The sequence below is a fragment of the Filicampus tigris genome, chromosome 10 (assembly GCF_054856515.1).
Source record: "Filicampus tigris isolate MCC_2025a chromosome 10, RoL_Ftig_1.0, whole genome shotgun sequence".
In the NCBI taxonomy this organism is placed as follows: domain Eukaryota; kingdom Metazoa; phylum Chordata; class Actinopteri; order Syngnathiformes; family Syngnathidae; genus Filicampus; species Filicampus tigris.
Genome location: NC_141226.1, coordinates 22,906,262 through 22,930,401, shown reverse-complemented (window position 1 = coordinate 22,930,401; position 24,140 = coordinate 22,906,262). Strand labels below are relative to the sequence as shown.

The 24,140-nt window shown below is 41.4% G+C and overlaps 3 protein-coding genes across 4 annotated transcripts; all 3 read left to right on the top strand.

Moving 5' to 3' along the window:
• The first annotated feature begins 1,074 nt into the window (after positions 1 to 1,074).
• On the top strand, positions 1,075 to 8,130 carry crsp7 (cofactor required for Sp1 transcriptional activation, subunit 7). Of its 2 annotated transcripts, XM_086042827.1 has the most exons (4): positions 1,075 to 1,243; positions 1,392 to 1,575; positions 2,643 to 2,717; positions 4,205 to 8,130. In XM_086042827.1, exons 2-4 carry the CDS (start codon positions 1,504 to 1,506, stop codon positions 5,888 to 5,890), a joined length of 1,833 nt encoding a protein of 610 aa, XP_085898953.1. In that variant the 5' UTR covers positions 1,075 to 1,243; positions 1,392 to 1,503; the 3' UTR covers positions 5,891 to 8,130. The 2 variants fall into 2 exon arrangements, with proteins under 2 accessions (XP_085898953.1, XP_085898954.1); XM_086042828.1 differs by lacking the exon at positions 1,075 to 1,243 and having other exon boundaries at positions 1,256 to 1,575.
• A 3,658-nt stretch (positions 8,131 to 11,788) lies between these two features.
• On the top strand, positions 11,789 to 20,813 carry cnn2 (calponin 2). The gene is made up of 7 exons (XM_086043600.1): positions 11,789 to 11,938; positions 15,054 to 15,175; positions 15,249 to 15,315; positions 16,014 to 16,151; positions 17,326 to 17,442; positions 18,444 to 18,590; positions 19,500 to 20,813. Exons 1-7 carry the CDS (start codon positions 11,885 to 11,887, stop codon positions 19,797 to 19,799), a joined length of 945 nt encoding a protein of 314 aa, XP_085899726.1. The 5' UTR covers positions 11,789 to 11,884; the 3' UTR covers positions 19,800 to 20,813.
• Positions 20,814 to 21,750: 937 nt separating this feature from the next.
• On the top strand, positions 21,751 to 23,795 carry rps15 (ribosomal protein S15). Its single transcript, XM_086043037.1, has 4 exons — positions 21,751 to 21,829; positions 22,178 to 22,263; positions 23,201 to 23,435; positions 23,630 to 23,795. Exons 1-4 carry the CDS (start codon positions 21,827 to 21,829, stop codon positions 23,741 to 23,743), a joined length of 438 nt encoding a protein of 145 aa, XP_085899163.1. The 5' UTR covers positions 21,751 to 21,826; the 3' UTR covers positions 23,744 to 23,795.
• The last annotated feature ends 345 nt before the right edge of the window (positions 23,796 to 24,140 follow it).

Genomic DNA, 24,140 nt, shown 5'->3' with positions numbered 1-24,140 from the left:
GCCATCTCTAACGGTTTAAAATTATGACTTTTCTTGATTGACAGTATTTGTGTTTCAACTGTATTTCAACTTATGTACAGAGTGTGAGTACTTTTTGCCACCTCTGAAGGAGTCGAATCGGCATGTTTTCTTTTTTATCTTTTTTTATACACAAGTATCTGTACTTATTCTATATCCCACACGTGAAGGAATTAAATCAGTACTTTTATTGCAGTCTCTCTCTCTCTCTCTTTCTTTTTTTTTACACATGTAACTGTACTTCTACCTAAGTACCTAAGTGTATGACCACTTTTTTTGCCACCTCTAAAGGAGTTTAATTAATACTTCGTGTTCTTAGTATATTTTTTACACCTGTATCTGTACTCATTGATAATTGCAGAATGTGCATACTTTAACTCCCTCTGAAGGAGTCAGAATATTACTTCAACATTTAGAATCTTTCTACACAAGTATGTGTATTTCTACTTGAGTACAGAGTGTGAGTACTTTTTTGCCACCTCTGAAGGAGTTGAATCAGCACTTCTACTTTTACGAGTCTCTTTTTATTCACACAAGTATCCGCACTTATTCTTAAATTGTGTGAGTGCTTTATTTCCACCAGTGGAGTTAAATCAGTACTTCTACTTTTACTGGAGTCTCTTTTTACACGAGCATTGGTACTTCTATTTTAGCGGAGAATGTGGGTACTTTTGCAACCTCTGAAGGGTTGAAATAGTTCTTATACTTTAAGACACACGTGTCTATTTCTAGTTAAGTACAGCATTGAGTACGAATGCCACGTCCGAATGATTCAAATCAGTGGTTTTACTGTTATTAGTCTTTTATTATTATTATTATCATTATTATTATCATTATCATTATCATTTACACGAGTATCTATTTCTACTCAAGTACAGAATGTGAGTGCCACCGCTCAATTGGTCAAAACTTCTACTTTTGCCACAGGCTCTCTTTTTTTTTTTAGAGAAAAGATTGAATACTTTTGCCACCTCTGACTTAATTTCTTCATGACTTCTACTTAATGTACAGCCAGCGTGTGTGTACTTTAGCCACATGTGGGTGGGGGAAGAGGCGGTGGGTACCGTGGTGTACAAAGGAGGCAGACCGAGTAGCGAGGGTGCACGCGCGGCGTGGATGTTTACTCGGCGTCGGTGGCGCGGACGTCAGAGTGAGCGAGCGAGCGAGCGAGCGAGCAAGTGCCCAGCATGCACCGCGAGGCCGTTGAGAGCTCCAGCAGCTGCTAGTGAGTCTCGCCAGTCGCCACAACGCCGAGCAAGGCAGGCAGCAATCCTCCTGTGCTCCACACAACACAGCACATACATGATCACCACTGGGGAGGGGGGCTCCATGTGAACGGGTGGGGGGAAAAGACTGACTTGTCTACCTTCCAGGCGACAGAGAAAAATGCTGTGCGGACGCCCGTTGAGTCACCGCGGCGGCGTTTGAGTCACGATTGTCTGTCGGTTTCCATTTTGGAGGATTCCTCCCTCCATCCTCCGGGCAATGACAACGGTCTCGGCAACCCCGCAGCAGATGAGGGACCGGCTGCTGCAGGCCATCGACAGTCAGAGCAATGTGAGTAAAGCTAAAGTGGCTATCACGGGGCTCGGGGGGCTGCTAACGTTAGCCTGTTTACATGCAAGTCCGGCAAACTCCCAACTTAAGGCACCAGAGTCTAGTGTTTGCTTTCGGTGGCCATTTGTTTGAAAAGCTGTGTGGCCCGCAGTCGTCGGTTGTCACTGACAATGGCGAATGTGTCAAAAAGGGAGGAGAGGCTCCCCCAGGGTAGTCGAGTTGACAGCTTGGAAGCTAATTTAGCTACAGTGGCTGGTTCTCCCCCCCCCCACCACCACCACCACCACCTTCCCTGCTTGGACCCTCCAAGTCCGTTAGCACGCTCCGTTAGCATGCTAGCCCTAACACCAAAGCAGGGAAGTAGCATTTTTAACTTTACATCGGAATAACTTGAATAAACGCGCCCTCGGTTAACATACACATTTCGGAAACATTGTCCGAGTAGGTTTAACGGGAAAGAGTTTGGCTGCCGACCGCAAAACGCTTACATTTCCCCGTTACACAAGTGTTGGATGCGGCTAGCGAACTCGTAGCTTGGGGGAAGCTAGCTTGAAAAGAGCGAGCCTTCCGACTCAACTTGGTAGCATTAGCACGGTCGGCTAATGTTAACGCAGGTAAATGTGCACACACTGGTTGACTTTGGCTTCCTAAAAATGAGTCTCGTTTCGTTTAAATAAACGACATACTGCCTGTTGTTTTACACGCTCCTCTGACGCAAGTTCGCCTTTATGTTTGCTTTAGTGAAGTTTTTCTCTCTCAGTTGACACATTGCTGATTACTTTTCAACGACCCTCTCATTACTTTGAAGCTAATGTACATAGCTCGTTGCTAACTTGTCCCGTTACACACACGCTGTTAGTACAATCTGTCTAGCATGTCAAATCAATGGCATTTGTTTTACCATTAATGGACCTACTTGCGATAATGTATATTTTTTGGTGAGTACTGTGGATCTATCTGACGATCTATCAGTCCATAAAACAAATGCCTTTTGATTTTACGCACAAGCGTGTCAAAATTCCCACAATATTTTTGAAGAGTAAAAATGAAAATTGTTTTTATTGCAGATATGCAATATGGTGGTTGTACTTGAGGTGATTACCTGTCTTGAGAAGTATCCTATCACCAAAGAAGCACTTGAGGTGAGAGAAGTTCACACCTTTTCTAGGTAGAGGTTTGCCTGTTTTCCACTGCACAGTGCCCAATTGTCTTGTCTCGCTATCAACACTTTAGTACAAGCAAAATCATGTACTTCGGGGTTCTAGTGCATGGAATACTGTTCCGAGTTGGGCCAGTGCCGTGAGATGCTTTAAACTACTGCTAGTTGCTCACTGGTCCTGCAGATACACTGCTTCAAATGTCACAAATGAACATGCATACTAGATCTACTGTCATATCTTTTTGCCCTCTGTCGCCTCTAAACAAAATCTATCTCCTGACCATGACCAACAGCCTCATGGTTAGAAGTAAATACAGTAATCCCATCAATTCATGGGTGATAGGAACCAAGCCCTACTTCGAATACTGAAATACAGTGAGTACTGTAATCGACACAGCCCCCCCCAAATGTGTATAATTGCGTATATTAACTTAATTCACTACCAACTATTTCAAAGCAGAGATCCCATTAATGCCAGCCATTTCAGAGCATTTTTCACTGATGTTTCAAGACCCGCAGGATAGTGTTTTTTGATTGTGAAAGCATCAAAACTTCCAAGAGAGTAGACTCTACCAGGAAGAAAGGTTCTACCTTTTTTTGTTGTTTAGTTTTCTGACCAACAGAGAAAATTTGCCTTTTGTAAGGCCAGTGACTTAGCAATACTTCGGTGTATGTCGATAAAATGTTTGATAGGGAAAAAAAATCAGGAATCCAACCCAGATGGCGTTATGGCGTTAGATTTGTGCCACAATTAGAAAACGCGTAAGAGAAAAGTTTGAGCACAAAGCGTGACTTGAGCGCACAAGAACCGTTCTTGAGTCTAGTTCACTGACTGCTTGCCTGCTAAGCCAAAGAAGAACCAATGATGAAGTGCGCGCACGCACAAACTTCGTGCGTGTGGCACACGCGCGCCAAACGCCACACACTCGCTGAACTAAAGTGTGGCTTAACTTTGATCAAATAAATGACCAGTCGCCTCAGTGCAACTCTCGCAATAAGATTATACCGTGCATACTAATACGATCAAACCCCTCCGGAAAGATACATGGAGTAGAGGTCAAGGAATTCCTCGTCAGGTGCTTCTAATCAACTGAGCTTGTTTACCTGCCGGATGAGTAGAAGCACCTGTGGCTAAAGCCACTTTACTTTACTTTCTGGACCTGGATTTTCCATCTCTGACATGTGGCCAAGACTCCATGAAGCTTCCGCTAACAAGCTAGGCTAAACTTAAACTTGATTCCTTGTCACCGAGTTCTATTGAAACGGGGCTGGGGTGAATAGTCAACCGCTAATACGAACGAGATTACGATCCTTGCGTTGTTGGTTGTTAGTATGTCTCGTACCAAGTGATGCAATACTGTTGTGAGGTGGAAAACCAGGCGCCCCAAACCGAAGCGAGTAAAGCTAAGCCGTGCAGTGGAAAAGGGGCGTGTAAGAGCTTGATTTCTCCCTAACACACATTTGCATTAGGAAACCCGACTCGGAAAGCTGATCAACGATGTACGGAAGAAGACCAAGGATGAAGACCTCGCCAAGCGGGCCAAGAAGCTCTTGCGAAACTGGCAAAAGCTGATTGAACCTGGGCCCGCGGTCGCCGCGAGCGCTCCTGGATCCACCAATGGCAGCTCTCATCCCTGCAGGACGGAAGCCTCGCCGCCCGACATTTCGCTGTCGGCCAAGGGTGTCCCTGAAGTCAAAGTCAGAAATGACGTTCACAACACGTACTCGCCAAAGGCTGAAAAATCAAGCGGCCGCAAGCGCCGGGCGGAGCACAGAGACAGCGGAGTGCACTTGCCGGAAAAAATCTGCAAGTTGTCTTCTTACGATAACGCTGTTTCACCGCCGCCCACCAATGGGATCGCGGGCAGCCCGGACACCCTGCCCGACCAGGAGGTCGTCCCGTCTCCCGAGCGATCTCGGATAGAGCACCTTGACAATGATAAAATCAACAGAATTCCCGTCAATGCCGTCAAGCCTCGGCCCAGCTCGCCCGGTGTGGCCAAACTCCCTAGCACTTCATCTTTAATCAAGGTTGCTGTTATGCAGCAGCAGGCCAGAATGGATGATAGCGGCGGTGGCGGTGGGCCATATCAAGTCAGGAGTCCCCGCGGCCTTTCCACCAGTCCGAGGAGCACAAAGCAAGACACCACGACCAAGCGCTCTGCAGCATATGCACAAATGCTAACATCTGTCCCCAGCCCATCGTCCAGGGATTCACCCTTGCCTTTACCCCGGCCTGCGTCTCCCCCGGCTCAAAGCGCTCACTCTTCTCATAGGTCCTCAACGCACTGGGCGAGCTCACCAGAGGTCCCCTCCCATTGCCCCCCACAAGACTTACCCATGACACTGGAATCCCCCTCGGTCTCCCCCACGCCTCCTCGCCCGCAACACAACTCAGAACTCCACCGGCCGGCACCCGAAGCGGCCACGGCCGTCTGGGACGACGCGGACGGCTCGCTGACTTCCGCCTCGGAGTATAAGAGGAGGAAATACCGCTCTAGAGACTACTCTGTCAATTTAGACGGCCAGAAAATAGAGGACACCACTAAGCCAGTCCGGTTAAAAGAACGCAGGCTCACGTTTGACCCCGTCACGCGTCAGATCAAGCCCCTCATCCATAAAGAGCCTTCTCAGTCCGAGGAAGCGCCCACTCCCGAGCCCGTCGAGCCAAGGCAGAGAACTGAAGTCGGTGTCCCGCAGGCCACGGTGCCGGGGCCCAACCCAAACCCAAACCCCAACCCCAACCCCAACGCCAATCCCAATCCTTTTCACCAGACAAACTGGAAGGAGCTGTCCAGAAACGAAATCATCCAGTCCTACTTGAACCTTCAGAGCAACGTGCTCACCTCGTCCGGGGTGCAGGCCCCGAGCGCACACTTTTTCATGTCCCAGTATCTGAAAAGGGAAGAACAGGAAGTGAAAGAGTCGAGGCAAATGCACGTTTTGCGGGCCGATAGCCCGGCGGCAGATTTACCGGGCCTGAGTCGGGACGTCAGTGACGAGGACCTCGACAGGATACACAACCAGCACTGGCCCGGGGTCAACGGGTGTTTGGACACCAAGGACACCTGGTATGACTGGACAGAGTGCATATCGTTGGACCCTCACGGGGATGAAAGCAAGCTGAATATCCTGCCGTACGTTTGCCTCGACTGAGGGCTCTTTTTCCACTCCTGTATTTTTTTTTTTTTTTTTTTTTTTTCTTCCCTGTCTCCCTACACAGTTGAGATCATTTAGGATTTTGTTTGGCAACAACCAGGCCTGCTAAACTCCCTCATCCCTCCCGTGCCTCCTCCTCTATCTGTGATTGAGATTTTGGTACAAAAAAAAACAAAACAAAAACAAAAAAAAAGATGAGAAATTAAAAAGAATATTTGAGTTTGTGATACCAAGGGCTGCTTTTGTGTTCATTTTTTCAAGCTGAAAGCCACAGGAAGGATGGAGGCCCCACATTGCAGAGTGCAGCTACTAGCTCAGAAGATAGAAAAGAGGGCAGAATGAGCCCTGCTAGCAGGAAACGTCACCAATATTTTAGGCTCACAGGGTTAATACTGCTCCCTTTTTGTATTTACCTTTTTGATTTCTGCGATCGGTTCAATATGAGGGTGGGCGGGTGTTTAGCTGTCCTGTTCAGGCCGTCATACTCGTGTTCATCTATGTTCAAGTATATGAACGTGTCTCTAGTCTGAAATACTGGCGGTTACCAGAAGCTTTATGTGAATTATAAAAGAGTAAATTATAGACTTCTTGTCATGTACACATCTATTTATTTTGGCTAGTACATTTTACAGGACTTCCATTGTGATGTTTATAAACATCCTGGTTTTCTTCCATATCTTGTGTTGCGTCGCAGTGTTGTCAATTTCACCATGTTTCAAGAAGAGATTTTTTTTTGTATCCAGATTTGCCATCAATTCATTTGGGCTTAACATTCCATAGTCCTTCACATGATTGCGCTGTCTCCAACTCGAAAATAAAAGTGTTTTGGAAGATTTGCTTTCAAGTTTGTAAATGCCAACTCTTGCGCTGAAATGCTACCAAAACTTTAAATGCGTAAATGAAAGTCTAATTTGAAGCAAAATCTTATATTACACAAAGTTAGTACTGTATGTTGCGGTTTACGTAATCGCTCCTAGTTTGGGTACAGTGGTGCCTTGAGATACGTGGAACCCAATTTACGAGTTGCTTGAGCCGTAGTTCGGCCAAGTCTTTTTTTTTTTTTTTCTTTCTTTTTCTTTGAGCGCAAACTTGAGATATGAGCACTGTGTGGTGGCAGTTGACACACTTTACAAGCAGCACGGAAGTTTGGCAGAATTAGTGAGCATCTGTACAAAAAAAAGTGCTTGACCAGTTCTTTACTGTCTAACAAATAAACCAAAAGAATTATGTGTGTTTATAACAACCACAGAGCTTAACCTTTTGTAAAGTCCGAAACCATAAAATGCATGTCGAGTCGCAGTCTTTATCCTCTGTGAAGAACAACTAATTTTACTGCTGGGGAGTTTTGACGTCGCCGTCCCCATGTATGTTCATATGGCTACTGCCACGTCCGGGCTCGCACCCGAGAAGGAGCAAAATGATGACCATTGAACTGAAATAAGTGTTACAAAAATGGATTCATTCTTTACGTTGTATTTAATCATGTTATAATTGTATGTTTTTAAAAAGTACAATATTACAGAGGGCTATTTTTCCTCATTAAAATACCCCAAAAATGAATGGGGGTAGGTATCGGGGGCTGTAACAGATTAATGCCATTTCAAAGGGGAAAGATGATCTCAAGGCACCTCTGTTCTGGTTCATATGGAGCTCATTCCGTTTTTTTTCCCCTCCCACCCCAAGAGACGCTTTAATCAATACATGCCGAAACAGTTACTGGTGGTTTGTTCAGATTTTGAGATTGTAGCTTCAGCTCACTGTCGTATTTTGTCAAATTAGTCAAGCCAAACAAAATGGAGACCGAGACTGAGCCCAGTGGCACACCATTTTTGTGTGAGTACGCATTTTTGATTTTTGCGTTCCCCTTTACGCTCATCCTTCACCATCACCACACTAGATGTCAGATTGGCTCGTGCACTTGCTCATTCTTCCCTACCAATGTGCCTTTGGTAAATTGTAAATCTGCATTTGCTTCACAAGAGAGCTCTGAATCCCGTGATCAGTTTGAAGGTGACATATGCATCGTTAACTGTCTTTTTTTTTTTTTTTTTTGTACAGAGAATTTTTGTGTGGATGGAAGTGCGGAAGATAGAAAAAGTGCACACCACAGCTGGCAATAAAAGTGCTACAACTGATTGATAATGATAAGAATGTTTTCTGGAGTTTTGACTGGGGCGTCTTTGTTCAGTGTTTAACATCTCTCAATTGTTTGACAAATAAAATGATCTAATTCTTCATCTCGGTCATTTGGTTGTGTGTCCATAGGATTCTGTGAACTTCAAGATATGTGATTGGTAACATCCTTGAATGGGTAAATTTGAGTTTTCTAGTATTCAAAAATGTGTGATGAACTCGCCCAGAAGGGGGTGCACTTTGTCCGTTTGGACGTATGGAAAGCCGTTTGAACATTTATTGATAGCCTTGATATCCAGCATCCAGGTCCTTCTACGTATGCTGTTTGATCTGGCTTGTAAGACAATTCAGTGCACTAATAGAATTTCTTTTGTCGTTACTAGTGTACTAGTATGACCTTAAGCTCAATAAATATCAAGGATGTCAAATATGCCCAATATGGCTTTGATATCATTCATCCCACTTAGGGTCCATGGCTTTGCCCACACTAGTATGCCGATTCAGTGCACTTATCGTCAGCGAATTATCTTGTTTACAATGTTTTGTCATGCTAAATGAAATTGTATATATCAAATGTACTAGGGGTTTTGGCATTCCGTATCGGTGGGTACTCCAGAGTGAATACTGGTATCATTTTTTTTTTTTTTCACGACTGTATTACATTTCTCCAAACAAGTTACTATAGTGGACATTTTGGTGCTACTAGTAGGGTCCAAGAGCCTCCTACTGTGTGAAACCTGCCTACCAGTTGGACCTTGTAGTAAGATGTAATAGTGTACTAGTAGGCCAAAAGTGGCACTAGTAGTGTTTTTTTTCCCTTCTAGATAGTAAGTAATTTTCTAGTAAGGACAAGACTGTACTAGTACTTGTGCCTCACAGGTAAGGGTTGCACAACTTCAAAGTTTTTGAAGTTGACGTACTGACAAGTACTACTTTCAACATCTCCAAAATGACAACAGCCTGCATATAAAGTAGCTTGCATGTCACTTCCGAGTCAATGAACTAACGTCACCCTCTCACAGACACAAAGCAGGATGAGTCGTGATTTTCCCCTCAGGTGTTTACTCTGAATCAGGCCTGTGCACACCTGGATGATGTCACCAGCGGCTGATTGTGTACGTAAACATCCCGACAGGCAGTTGTTAGTCAAGGCTCCACTTAAGCTCTTCATCAGGGACTGTGCGCACAAAACCGCTGACAGCTTGATGTGCAATTGTGCAACGCGCTGATAAACAAAAGACAACAGGTCCTGTTTAGTCATCTGAGGTTAGGGTTTGGGAAACAAACCAAAATAGCACGAAAGTTGATAAACAGGTTAATTAATTATGTACCTTCTGGCATCTACTGAAAGAGCATTTGATTGTGCTGCCTGTGACTCTTGGTATCTGGCACCGATAGATGAACAGAGATACATTCAGTGGCGTGCGAAATGCAAAGCACAGATGATGCCCAAGGCGAGAAAGTGAGTGTGATGCCCCTTAACAAATGTTGTTGATGGGAGGCGGAGAGAGAGAGAGAGAGAGGGAGACTATATTGTTACCATGCATGAAATCGATTAGGTATATATCAATATTGCCCAGCACATTCATAATACAAGAAGGAACAAACCTAAGTAAAAAGTAATAGTTAGAAATGTGATGTATTTTAAGATATTTGTGTTATTGTGACTTTTAGATACGATTTGAAAGAATGAGCCATGTAGCGCAGTTATGCAAAATGGCGTCGGCCGTCTGCGACAATTGATCACTCTGATTGGCTGTAAGCTAGCCATCAGTGCATTTGATAGAGGTAGCAACAGCAAACTATATAGTAAATTAAGCTCAGCAAAACGTATCTTTTTACTTGTAGACTTTTTCTTGTATTATAAGTGTGTTGGGCTTTAGCACACCAATTAAGTGAAGTTGTATGATTACGGCTACTTTTTTTTCCTATTTGCAAAGTTATCAAAACGGGTGTTTCACTTCTACCTACAGGAGTAGAAAAAGTAATTCTACTTTTACTAGGTATTTTTTTCTTCCGTTTTTCACATAAGTGTGTGTATATTTCTACATAGGTAAAGTGTAAGTACTTTGGCACCTCTGTTCGTGACTTGTGAAAAAGTAGTCATGCAGCCTCCTGTGCTTTGGTAGTTTAGGATGTGGCGCCGACATTACGTCAGCTCAATTGCTCGATGCGCTTCGTTTTTTACAACAGTGAGTCAAGAACGTGCGACAAAAATGGGTCGGCTGAAGTCCAACTTTCTGGTATGCAGGGAGGGACCCCAGTAGCGCTCCTACCCTTCAGGAATTCGGGAGGTTTCCTGCCATATATGGACTTTTTCATATCAATCGGCACCTAACAAATGAAAGGAGGGAGGAGGAGTTTGGGATCGATTCACAAAGAGTAAGTACTAGGGCAAGATAGTTATCGGTGCTGCACATGTATACTGTATCGGTCTATTCAGTTTACGGAGCCCCAAACTCTGACAGTAATCATACAGTCCTCCCTCGCCATATTGCGCGTCACTTTTTGAGGCTTCGTTGTATTGAAGATTTTGCACATTAAATAATACGTCATAGGATTTTGCAGTGATTATTTTAGCCACAAAGACTGTTACTACGGAGCAATAAAGCCGGGAGGAAAGTGCGTGTAAAAGATAGAGAATGTCCAACGTTTGATAAATTTCACACTTAATAAAAGAAGGGGATTACGGCATCCTAAAATTGCAATTTTTCTTTACCTTCGTAACATAAATTGAACAATAACATTCATATTGAAAGGAGAGGCTTAGTGGGACATAAATCTGACTGTCATCTGCATGGCAATGAAAGGAAATACCATGCTTTTTAAGATGGAACCTTTGCAATACAACAAATACAATGAAAACAGCATTGGCCCCAAAATTGAACCCTGTGGATCACCACAAAATTCATTCATGCCAAATAGGTTTTAAACTACTCTAGAGTGCTACCACTGATGGCCACGGGGTGTTGCAAATAAACCTACTGAATACTGTGGTCCACCTTATCAAACGCTGCAATCAGGTCCAACAAAACACACACACTAACCTGTTGTCCGGTCTTCGTCACATGACACTTCATCATAGAGCTGATTTACTCTAACCATGGGCAGACCTATAGTATGTCTATTTATATTTTTCACCCTCCCCCTCCGCCCCCCAATGTTTTCAGATGTAGTTGAGTGTGTCACGCCGCGGTACTCATATTATCAGAAAAGAAGACATTAATATCGTTTTTTAAATCATTATTACGTACTTCAGTTTGTCTTGACTAGTTAACATAGCAGTTACCACAGCGTGAGTTGCATCCCCGTTACTGTAACTGGAGTACTGGTAATACTAAAATCTAATTAGTATTCAAATAAAATTAGTTTCTTTTCCTAATTTTCTATCCATCCATCTACACTAGCAGCAATATTTTTGAAATACTTTTATGTTTTTTTCAGGTGTTTCAGTATGATGGCGCCAAATAGCAAAATACATGATATGATATGACAAATAAAGTACCTCATAAAAAGTGTACTGTTGATGGTTGAGCTGGACCAATCAAGTTATATGATAATATATTACCTATATTTATTGCAAACATAACACAAATCATGAAAGAAATGGTCCAGTTTTTAAGAACGTTGTTGCTTTAACTTGTTCTCCAGAAATGCCACAAAGTATAATAATAGAAGGGAAACCTCTTGTCTCTCCAAGTTTTACTCTTTGGACGAAGCCGTGAGAGCTTTCTAATTGGCGGCGGTCAAAGAGAAAGGAAGTATTTAGTCCAACCTCCGGCCACGGCCAAGTTATTTTCCTCACTTTTCAAGTCGTGAACGGAAAATTTTCAACCGTTTGGCACATAAATCCTCACAATGAGCTTCAACAAAGGTCCATCTTACGGCTTAACCGCGGAAGTCAGGAACAAGGTACGTAAAGTTGTTTTATTCGCTGTAAAAATGAAATCGGTGTAAGTTGCATGAAAGTTTTTGCGCATCTTCTAGTCTTTTTTGCGCTTTTCTTGGTACGCACGTCTGCGGAGCCTCCATTTTGATGCGCCTCTTTAGTTGAGGTGGATGGGAAAATAAAGTCTACACGGTATAAAAGGTATTGCTGCATATATACATATTTTAAAGATTAATTAATTAATTAAATGAATTAGCTGGCTAAAATCGATATGCGATTATGTTGCAAAAATGATTTGATGGGTTTGATAATAACGAAATCATCAAACTAGTACTCTTAAATAAATAAAAAGTCGCGCAAGAGTGTGCACAAAGCGGACTTTGGGCGTTGTCTCTCCGGCAAGTGTCGTTGTGGCAGTTTTAAAAATCACTTTCGAGCATTTTCGAGCCTCTCCGCAGATTTGCCGTTTGCATTGTGACTCACATTAGCGCATAATGCAATTCGGCCATTAGAGCCGACCAATTATAGTTCTATTCTCATTAAAAGTCATGAAAATGTATACCACTTCATATTTAAAAGTCCCGATCTTTACTTTTCTTGGTGGGCCCCATCCTTTCCGACTACTTTTTTTTTTTTCTTTGCTTGGCCCATGCATTTGAATGAGGGCCCAGTGTGGAATGTGTCTCCCAAATGACCTTGCTTGTTGGAAACTTCTGGAGAGAAATAGTGCGTTTTGTGTGGAGAAAGTGTACAAAAATCCCCCCCCCCCCCCCCCACGAGCACCCGGATCCACTTAAAATACCAAAGCAGATCCTGAAGATAACATTTCTTTACCACCATGCTATACGTGTTGACTGCATAATACTAATATACTCTTGGCATTTTAGATAGGAAGATCGATTGCTACAGTAGATAAGAGATCAATGCAGTAGATAAGATAGATTAATAATGATAACAAAAACAAGACTGCCCCCCACATGCGTTAAAAATAAACACTTTTTAAAAACTCGTTATGCATCTGAATACAAAAGACACCGCATGCGTACAATGTATAGAAAATAATGAACATATTCTAGTGTCCCTGTTGGATATTTGCCTTTAAGAGGCGGGGCCTGGTGGACTGGCATCTTTGTTTGTCTGGGCGTAAGCTGTGACTGACCGCAGCTCCTGTGTTAGAGTATTCGTGTTTGATTTTTACCCTTCTTACTTCTACTGTTCAATAAATGGCAAAATAAATTGCAGGAGTGCTCTCCTTTCCCACATGCAAGGGCATCACAGTAAGTTAAGTGATTTAGCAGTACCCCGGCGTATAAGTTACCCCTCTTAAAGCCAGGGGGTCAAACGCATAAATGCTACAGTACGTAATTTATAAAGTATTTTTTTTTGGAGAGGGGTGGATTGGATTAATGGCAATCCTCTCCTTGTACTCCTTGTACCCACGATTAACTGCTTATAATTAGAGACGTCATTCATCCAAAAGGAAGCTCCACTTAGACCCGCCTTGTGCATTTGTGCATTGTTTATGTAGGACAAAATAAACTTGTGTCCTCCCCAAAAGTGCACAGACTCAAAGACCTTTAAACTGCTTGCAACCTTGAAGGGAGGAGGCCTATTGCTGCTGACTGGTATTTCCTGCCATCAATGACGTCGCAGTTACGCTCTAAAATGTCAGGAATTCAACTTCTCTATACTCCCTTCTCTGCCCTCTTTTTTTTTTTTTTTTTTGTTGAAGCCCCTCTTGACAAGTTTCCGACTGCATCCAAAATGCTATTAGGAGTCACATTCGTACCATTCCTCACATTCAACATGTCTTTGGAAATCACATTTGTAGGGCTCTTTGAGGGCAATTAAAATAGCCACTGTTTGTTTTCTTATAAGGGGATTAATGAATGAAGAGGATGTAATTTAGGCATTCCTGAACCGTGACATCTGGAAGCCAAACGCCAGTAAAATTTGTGTGTCTGCGGCTATTTTTTGGCTGACTCTCAATTCCTTTGGGTCTCTGAGGGAGATTGACAGCTTGTTTTATTCTTCACTACAGAGGTGGGGGTGGAGAGAAGAGAAGGATACCTGTTCTATGTTTATTGCGCTTCCCTTAATGGTTCCCTTATGTCTACGCAACACGTTTCGTTCATGGAGAATGAAAAGATTTCAACTTGTTATAAAAACAAAACCTTGTGCACCCCGCTCGGCCGCTCCGCTTTCCTTTTACTTTGGGGAGAGTTGAGCAGTTTAGTAAACAGGATATCTTTTCTTGTATGTGGGGGTTTGTGTTAAGTCAGCGTCACCTTTTACTTTTAAGAGTTTAAAATAAAGTAGGGCTGAACAATCAGTCTAATTGAAATTGACATCTCAATGTAGTCAAACAATACTTATAAAGTGTTTACTAGATAAATGCAGTCCACATGTTTACATACTTTATCATTGTTTCATGAAACATGACTTACTGACTTATGCTGCTGCCATACTTGTTTGGTTGAATTTTATGAAGTTATATCGTTTAGGGATGTCTCGATCCCATCACGTGATCGGAAATTATGGGGGGGGGGGTGGACCTGAAATGATCTTTAGCTGATGGGAGATCAGGGCAAAAATCGTTTTTCTTAATTTCCTGAAATTTTAAAGGTCACAAAGTGACAAAGTAATCCAAAGCTTTCAAGAGCTTATCAAATGGAACAGTAACAGGTTTAATTTTATACAACACAATGATGTTTTTTGGGGGGAGGGGTTACAGTCGGAGTGAAAAGAATGAAAAGTGGTTAGTAAGTTAACAACTCTAAATGAACTGGATATATAAATGGTTTTTCATGTTAATTTATGATCCTTTTCTCTTTATTGTATTGTAAGACTAATGTATAAGACCAAAATATTTATGCATAATAAATATATATATATGTATATATATATGTATATATGTGCCGGTGACCGTGAAAAACAGTATGCAGTCATAATAAACTTAAGAGTCATAAGATATGTGTTGTTATCACGCTTTTACTGTGTCGAATACATCTTTATGACTTTGCCCTGACTTAAGCAATCAACTTGGTGACGAGAACTACTTTTAAATGAGGAGGGAGGGGGGGGGGAAATCACTTCCCAAGGAATTCTAATGGCCTCTTGACCCATCTTCCTGGACAGATTGCAATGAAATATGACCTCCAGAAGGAGGAGGAGCTGAGGATCTGGATCGAGGATCTGACCGGCGAATCCATTGGCCCCGACTTCCAGAATGGCCTCAAAAGTGGAGTCATTCTGTGCCAGTAAGCAGAGATGACAAAAACTCCCCTGTCATCGTCTTTTGAGACGCTTCAATACATTTTTATTCTCACTCAGGCTTATTAACAAACTCCGGCCTGGTTCTGTGAAAACAATCAACCACTCGAAGCTCAACTGGCATCAGGTGAGTGGGTGGATGATGAATTATTGTATTAATGAGAGTGTGGTGATGTCAATTGTGTCAATTACACAGTTGCCTCTTGCGATACTTGGAAAATTTTGTTTCACCAACTTTGTATTTTTTACGAATATTTTCCAATTGTACTGTATAGCGTTAGTGTATTGCTGTGATATAAAGCACGCTTCAAGGTGTTTCTTTGTCACTCCCACTTGAAGTTTACTGTAAAAAAGAGTATTATATATTATTTCAACACCAAAGTGTTCAATCTGTAAGAAATTGCCTAATGAAATGATGTTTGCTTAATGTTAACGTACAATATCATTCTAAACACCACAGATGGGCTAAAGAAATTAGCATAGCAGAGACATTTAAATGCAAATTTTAAAGTGCCACAAATAGTTTTTCAATGAGTCAGTGAAGATGAGTCAATGAAAACAAGACAGCAATATACATTTCTGTCTTATTATTCAGGCGCTTAACACTTTGAGTGTGTGCCAGTCTGTGTGTGTGTGTGTGATTTTCTAAGAGTGCCAAAATAACCAAAACAGGTTGGTAAGTGAAGTCTAATGAGTGCAATTATAAATATCTTTCAAAAAAAACACTTATGTTATCAACATTCATACTGTTAACATGATCTCCTGCATTCTGCTCTTCTCCAGACACTCGAATAAAAACCTTCATTCTTTCATTTTGATTTTTAGTTGGAGAACTTGACCAACTTCATCTCGGCGATCAAAGCGTACGGCATGAAGCCCCATGACACCTTTGAGGCCAACGACCTTTTTGAGAACGGCAACAAGACGCAGTTACAGACCACGCTGCTGGCGCTGGCGAGCATGGTAAAGTGTCGGTGTTTTGCTGTCGTCTACTGCCTTTGTGAAATGCTGTCACTGTCACATGTTCTAGGGAGTGTGTGTGTGCACTGAATGTGTTCTGTCTGGCTGCGCAGCTCGGTGAAATAGAGAGGTTGTCTTCCTAGTCATGCACTCACCTTTTAGGGATTTTTATATAGTGGACTCTACAGTCCACTAAATAATCCACTTAAAATCCCTTGACAGTTCACTCATCAGTTAAAACAAGATTAGTCCCGGCACACTACTCAGGGTCATCGTTAATTACGTCCTTGTTTTTTTTTGTTTTTTTTCCTTTTCCCCCCCATAATTAAACTTACTGGATCAACGTCAGCTGGGAGACCTTCCGGAATAAATATTGAGCAAATAAACACTAACTTATTAAAATGCACTTTTGAAATACTCCACTGTTCTCATGCTCTCCCTCGCTGTTATCCAAATATAAGGCAAAGTGTGCTTGCTTCAGGCGTTTTGTCACACCCTTTTGAAGTTGACTGCAAAACTGACAAAGGAGAAGCAAGCATATATTTAATCACCAACACGTTCAACCATATTGTCATTTTTGTCTAATGAAAATCCGCTAGCTTAATGCTAACATATAATGTGAAATACCATAGACTGGCTAAAGGAAATTAGCGTAGATGTTACGATAATAAACCTTCAACTAGCGGATACTTGATCAAACATGGGGCAGCAACACATTCGAACACAGTATACAATAATACTCAGACATTCTTTCTGTTCTGTGGTGTGACTATTGGAATTCGGTTTGTGACCTTCCTAAACTTAATGCACATCATCGCTAACAATGAACTCTGATATTGGACCAAAACAATGTATTGATGCTATCTTGTATTTTACAATATGATTACAAACAAAGCGCAGTCTGCCATTTTTTTCTCCTTTGTTTTTTTTTTTTTTTTCTTTGCGTAATGCATCATGGGATATATTGCTTTTTGCTATCAATTACAACAACCTATGTCACTAGCATAGGTCGTTCACTACTTTTCAAGATGTACTGTATTTTATACGTTGAGGGCACTATATAAGGGACTAACATTGGAACAGCACTATCGAATGGCGTGTGATTCCCAGCACAGCTGAAATGATAACTTATCAAGTGATGCGCCGTGGCCTTGTTGTTTGTGTGACCTTCGTGCAGGCCAAGACCAATGGCAGCCAGTCACGGGTCGACATTGGCGTGAAATATGCAGACAAGCAGAAGAGGACATTTGATGAGGAGAAGATGAAGGCTGGACAATGTGTGATTGGCCTCCAGGTACACATCATTTTCTGTTGAAGACACTAACAACTGCTGGTATATTAAAATCCAGCCATCTATCCAGCCATCTATCCAGCTAGCTATCTAGCTAGCTAGCTATCTAATCAGCAATATTCACACAGTAGACTGACACATGTACACGATAACTGTTTACACTTGCACAATCATGACATCCAATACAAGAGTTGAATTAAAAAAAAAACGCTGCCTTCACAAAGATGAATTGACACTCACAGAGAGGTATTATTCTAGTATGTTCATTGTTTTAGTTTGTTAGGGTAGAACTGTACTGTATCGCCCTGAGTGCGCTCTGCTTTTTTTTTTTTTTTAAACTCTTTTTCTAAAATGTTAGAGCCAGTAGTATTGTTTAACAATACAGTTCCACAATACTGCAAACTACACCTATAATATTACAACAAATGCTAAATGAATTCCGATATTAGTTACTGAGAATTGATGTGGAAATCCTTAGGTTACATTCACTGAGATGGAAAAACCTCACATATTATAAAACAAAAACACCTTACTGTAAAATGTCCCCTAGTGAATATGGTGGATGGTGCTAGGCTACATGGGTGAAACTGTTGTGAAAGCACAGTTTGGCATGATCTCATGTCGCTGCATACTTGTCTGTTAGAGCTGTGCATTGTTCTGCTTCTTAAGGCTCTCTTTGTTGTTACTACTGCTTTTGTCGCAAAGAAGCATGTCAGATAAATGAGGGCGCTCTGAACTTGACGTTTTGTGACACCTTACTGACATTTTTACATTTGCTTTATCTTTTCAAGTCGATGGGACAATTTTTTTTTTTTTTTGCCAAATGCACTGAATGCCTGTTTGCCTAATGCTGTGAGGCGATGTTGACGCGTAAATCCGTGTTTCCCAACCTTGATTGAGCCAGGGCACATATTGAACCCTAGATAGATGAACAAAGCTGCATTCATTTGGAGTAAATAAACAATAATTTCTTAATTGTGTATTTTTGTCTTTGCCCTTTTCAGATGGGGACCAACAAGTGTGCCAGCCAGGCAGGTATGAATGCATATGGCACCAGGAGGCATTTGTATGACCCCAAAAGTCAAATGCTAGCCCCTATGGACAACACCACCATCAGTCTGCAAATGGGAACCAACAAGGGGGCAAGCCAGGTATGGGAAGATGCAGTCGTGGAGAATTACCAGAGTGAACAACTATTGATAACAACACTATCATTCCGCAATTCTAGAAACCATCAATGCCATAGAAAGAAGTAGTTCGAAATCAATATTTGTCCAATAACTTTAACCCCAAAACATGAAAACTGTAGGCTCACCAGAAATGCTGATTTATTAAATGTATCAATGTGTGCAGATTGCTACGGATGTGTTTTGCTAGTTGAAGATGGCTGTAACAAGTTTTACTGTGACCAACCAATGAGAGGATGGAAATATGCTGACATCATCAAGGGCTCACTGGCCTTGAGAATGAATTTAAAATCTGATTGGTAAAAATGAAACTAAAATAGAATATTTTGTTGTTATTCGCCCGCTTCCCCATATTGAATCAGTGTTTTGTTTTTTGTTTTTTTTTTTGTTTTTTTACCTTTAAAGAATTTTGGGGGTTTCATCCACCCCAATGCATTTCAATGGCCGTCAATTCTACGCAGATTTTTGCTATTTTTGGGCTCCCCCAGTCCACTGTATTACAATTTAGTTTGTAAATGAAGGTCAGTCAGTCCGATCCACTGTATTACAATTTAGTTTGTAAATGAAGGTCAGTCAGTCTGATAGTGTACGCCTGGGAGAGAAGTCTCAGTATTGGGAAGTTATTCCCAACACGTCATAAAATGATGCAACTGGAAAATACTCCTTGGGGCTGTCATTCCTCTGCCATGAGCTAAGGATGTCATGTTGAGTCCTGTATAAAGGGATATGCCGAACTTTTTTTTTTTTTTTTTTTTTTTTTTTTTGATGAAGCGCACACTTGTCATCAGTGAGCAACGCAGTCAAGCAAATGGAAAAAATGACACTGGTTTTCTTGAGAGCTTACTCGTGCATTTCTTTATGCATTTCTTTCAGGCTGGGATGACCGCGCCAGGGACAAGACGCGCCATTTACGACCATAAACTGGCCACGGACAAGTGCGACAACAGCACCATGTCCCTCCAGATGGGCTACAGCCAGGGAGCCAATCAGAGCGGCCAGAACTTTGGCCTGGGCCGGCAGATCTATGACGCCAAGTACTGTAGCAAGGGCGGCGAAGTCACAGATGAACAAAATGGAGCAAGTGGAACCTACATCCCAGACTACCAAGATGAAGGTTACCAGGGTTACCAGGAGGAGGAGCAGGTGTACAGGGATGATGGGACTGATTACTAGAGAGATCGGGAAAGAAGATTGTGAGGCATGCCCTGCAAAAAAAAATGTTTTTAGTTTTATATCCAAAGGATGTTGCACCTTCTGTGTGTCATATCCTTATAGTATTCGAGTTTCTCTTACCCCGCGGTTGTTACACATATCAAAATGAACTGTATTTGTGTGATTTCAGTTTTTATCTGGAAAGTAGCTACAAATGCTTTGTATGTAGTTTTGTATTCCAGGGAGCTTTTTTTTTTTGTGTGTTATTTTTATTTTATTTTTTTGATGTGCCAAATGTCCTTTTTCCCAGTGCTTCACTAACATTTTAGTTGTGTTTGGGGAGATTTTAAGAGCACCATATTTTTTCTTGGACATCTGTACTTAAGATTGAAACACCCACACATCAAAATTTAATTCCAGGTAATTTACAGATGTCTTGTCAGACAGTTAGCTGTATTGTTTGTTTTAGTGCTTACTCAGTTTCAGTTTTCTTGTATTATATTACAGTGCAGTATATATTTTCATTGACTGCATAACCAGTCCAACTTGTTTGACAGAAGAAGGGGGCGGGGATTAAAAGTTCATCAATCCATTTTCTTGAACATTCCAAGTATGAATACTGGATATTTTATATCAAGTGAACCATTCCTTTTACATTGGGTGATGTGTTAACCAATCGCTCAATTCTGTCTATTATTTATACATAGTTGTGAATTGAATCAGGCCTGTTTTTCTACAATGACTCTTGAATAACATTTATAGTACCATGCTTGTTTTATTTTACCTCTCGAGTTATTGCTGCCGATAGAAAAACAACTTGACCCATAAACCTGCTAATTTATAAGGTACACATAGAAACCAGTACAATAGCTCTTAATTGGATTTTAATGTTTTAGTTAATCTGAGAGAATATGAGCATCGTAATAGTTAATTGAGTTATTATGCTGCTTTTTAGTTTTATCTACGTGTACAGAATAAATTAGCAAGTTTAGTTGATGTGTTTGTTGATACAATGTAATAAATATGTATTCATTATCTGCTGTGGTTTGGTGTAGTGTCCATGTAATATTTAGCACTCTTCTATGATAATAGTCTTAAGTGATAAGTCCTGACTCATGAAACTGATACATAGCTAGGGGAAGTTTCCATATTTATCAGAGGTGACTAGCAAGTCGTTTTTGGTTCTTGTTTTTGCACCCTACATTACAGCTGGACTGTATACGGTCAAATGTTGTCTCACTTTCACAAAATTCAGATGATTGTTTTTAGTCATCACGACAGAAGATGTCCACAATGTGTCAGATGTCATCTGCAAGAACTCGTTTTCTGGAAATCAGACGGTCACAAATCTTACTGTTGGAACCCAATACAGTTAAATGTCTTGTTTTAATATGAAATACAAACATATCTGGGCATTACTTATTCAAATATAGAAATGTGACATGACTGCAATTTTCGTTTTTCTGAAAACGCAGTTATTTTTATACTATCTCTGACCCAGAACTTTCCACCTCTTATTTTAAAGATAGATATTTTATTCATCCCATGCGTAAAATTCAATCGTCAGCAACACTGAAGTGCAAACAAAAACAGCAGCCTTCAGGAGGAATTTAAAAAAGGCATTTTAATCCTTTTAATCCAAACAATAAAAAATTGAAAAATCAAAACATTTAATGTAAAGTATTTTGGTATGTGGCAAGTTATAAATATAGTCTACTAATGCTAGTTTAATTTTCAATAATTAGTGCCATTGTATAATATTATCAACACATGTATTCTCCGTGCAATGGTTTTCCAGACACCACCAGTGTCTCGCTAGATAATTTTAAGATACATTTTACGCCATAACAAGGTGGGAAAAAAACAACTCGATAACTCCCGTACGTTTGTTGCAATATCAAGTTTGTTTTTAGAGCTTTGCTGCTACCTACCGTCTACTGGAGGTATTGCTACCAGGAAAAAAACAGCCGGATGTGAATGACTGAATTCGCGCGATATGAGAACGAACGAGATTTCAGGCTTCCCTTTCCCCCGGAATTCTCGGCAAGATGGTAGGTGCTAACTCACCGCTAAGCTTCTGAAAACCATCCAAATGCATCTGACCCCCTCCAACAACGTTCGGGGCAAACGAATGCAGCGTTCGTTTGTTTGGTACCGTTAACAACCCCCCAGTCTTAAATGTTGATCATTCATATCGGCGAAATGTGTTCACAGGCTGTATGGTTACATGACCGACTGTGCTAGGCTAACTTAGCTACTGCCGTTCGTAACAATTCCGTGTAAAGTGTGCATTCGGGGGACTTTCTAGACATTTACGCCATACACTCATGTACTAATTAAGATACTTCTTGTGATTTAGTTTGGGTGATATTTTTTTATGTCCATGTTTCCCTTCCCAGGCGGATGCAGAGATCAAGAAGAAGCGTACCTTCAGGAAATTCACCTACAGGGGTGTTGATCTGGACCAGCTTCTGGACATGTCCTAGTAAGTTGGACATGCAAGGACTTTTCAGTGTCCTGGTTTACGCAATTGGGCTTCTGGATCGACTGTGTATTATTTCCTCCCTGGAAAGAAAGTTGTCAACTTCTAATTGACTGACCTGACTGAGATAATGATGCTTGTCTCACTGGACTTTATTCATTTGCACTGACTTGGGCAAAAATTTCAGCGTGAGATGATGGCAGCGAACTCTGTTCACGCCATGACATGCATTAAAGAAAAAGATGATTGCTTGCTTCAAGCAGTTTGTTGCCATTCCATGTTGAAGTGTGCTGTCAAACTAAACATAAAAACAACTAGTTAATGCTAACACGAAACGTAAAACACCACAAGTGGGTTAGCCAGACTTGCTTAATTTTTGCAATACAGTTGTTATAAATAGGGCCTGATTAAGTTATTTGGTCGATGAATCTGTTATTAGAATTTTATTCTTGTTATCAGCATAGTAAGAAAAATCCAACAGATACCTAAACACGCAACAACAAATGTAGTTGAAAAAAAATGTTACAATACTCACCGGTATGCGAGACGATAGCAGCTGCTCACCCAATTCCACCACTGCCAATCACAATTTGGATCTTCTTCCGTGTTCGCTGATGTTAGGATTGTGAAGGAGTGTAAAAATATGTGGACAGGTGTGAATAGGGTGATTATTTTTGTTGTTGTTAGATTGTACAGATAATTTGCAAGTATCGATAAGCAAATTGTCCGGGGTGCACTGGGATTGAGTTCCTTTCATGCCCCACAATGGGAAAGTAGATTTGACCTTACTTTTAAACATTATGCTTCAGGCCCGTGGTAGTAGTATCAGCTTTACAGTGTATTGCAATGTAATACAGGGCCTTTTTTATTAAATTGGTGAATAAATTAGGATTGAGAGTTTATTGAGGTTTAACCCCAAATCTCTCTTTCCCCTGTGCAGTGAGCAGCTGATGCAGCTGTACTGTGCCCGTCAGCGGAGGAGGCTGAACCGCGGCCTGCGCCGTAAGCAGCAGTCCCTCCTGAAGCGTCTGCGCAAGGCCAAGAAGGAAGCTCCACCCATGGAGAAGCCCGAGGTGGTGAAGACCCACCTGAGGGACATGGTCATCCTGCCCGAGATGGTCGGCTCCATGGTTGGCGTCTACAACGGAAAGACCTTCAACCAGGTTGAGATCAAGGTGAGTGGTCAAATGCGCATAACTGATTGTGTGGTTATATTTCAACTATGCAAAGATGCCAATTCTGAATTTGCCCCCACAGGGAAACACTTGAGTTCAAATCGTATTGTGCAATCATCCAATGTGGAAAAATAAGCATGTATTTGACATAAGATATTTGTCATATTACTAAATAAAGCGGTTTGTCCCCACAGCCTGAGATGTGTGGGCACTACTTGGGCGAGTTCTCCATCACCTACAAGCCGGTCAAGCACGGTCGTCCCGGTATTGGAGCTACGCACTCTTCCCGTTTCATCCCCCTGAAGTAAAATGGCTGTACACTTTGTATAAATAAAAAACAAAAATGGGTACTCCACAAAACCTGTCTGCTTGAATTGTTCATTCATATTCCGAATGTTCATTGATTGCCTGCCTGCCTGCCTTGAGGATTTCTCTTAAGAAATATTGACCGTCTTACAAATATATTTTGCATAATGCTGGATGTGTTCAAGCACAAAGTGTAGCTCTGCGTTATTCTAAAGCATATCGTCGCTGTCATGTGAAAAAATCTCCTTTTTTTTTTTTTTCTTATTTCTACCTGAATCATGTTTCCGTGTTACAGAAATCGCATTAAAGTGAAAATTTAAAAAGTTTCCAAAATTGGAGATAAGTGTTTTTCACAGGGCAGCGACGACATGCATAAATACATTTGGATATTCACTTAAT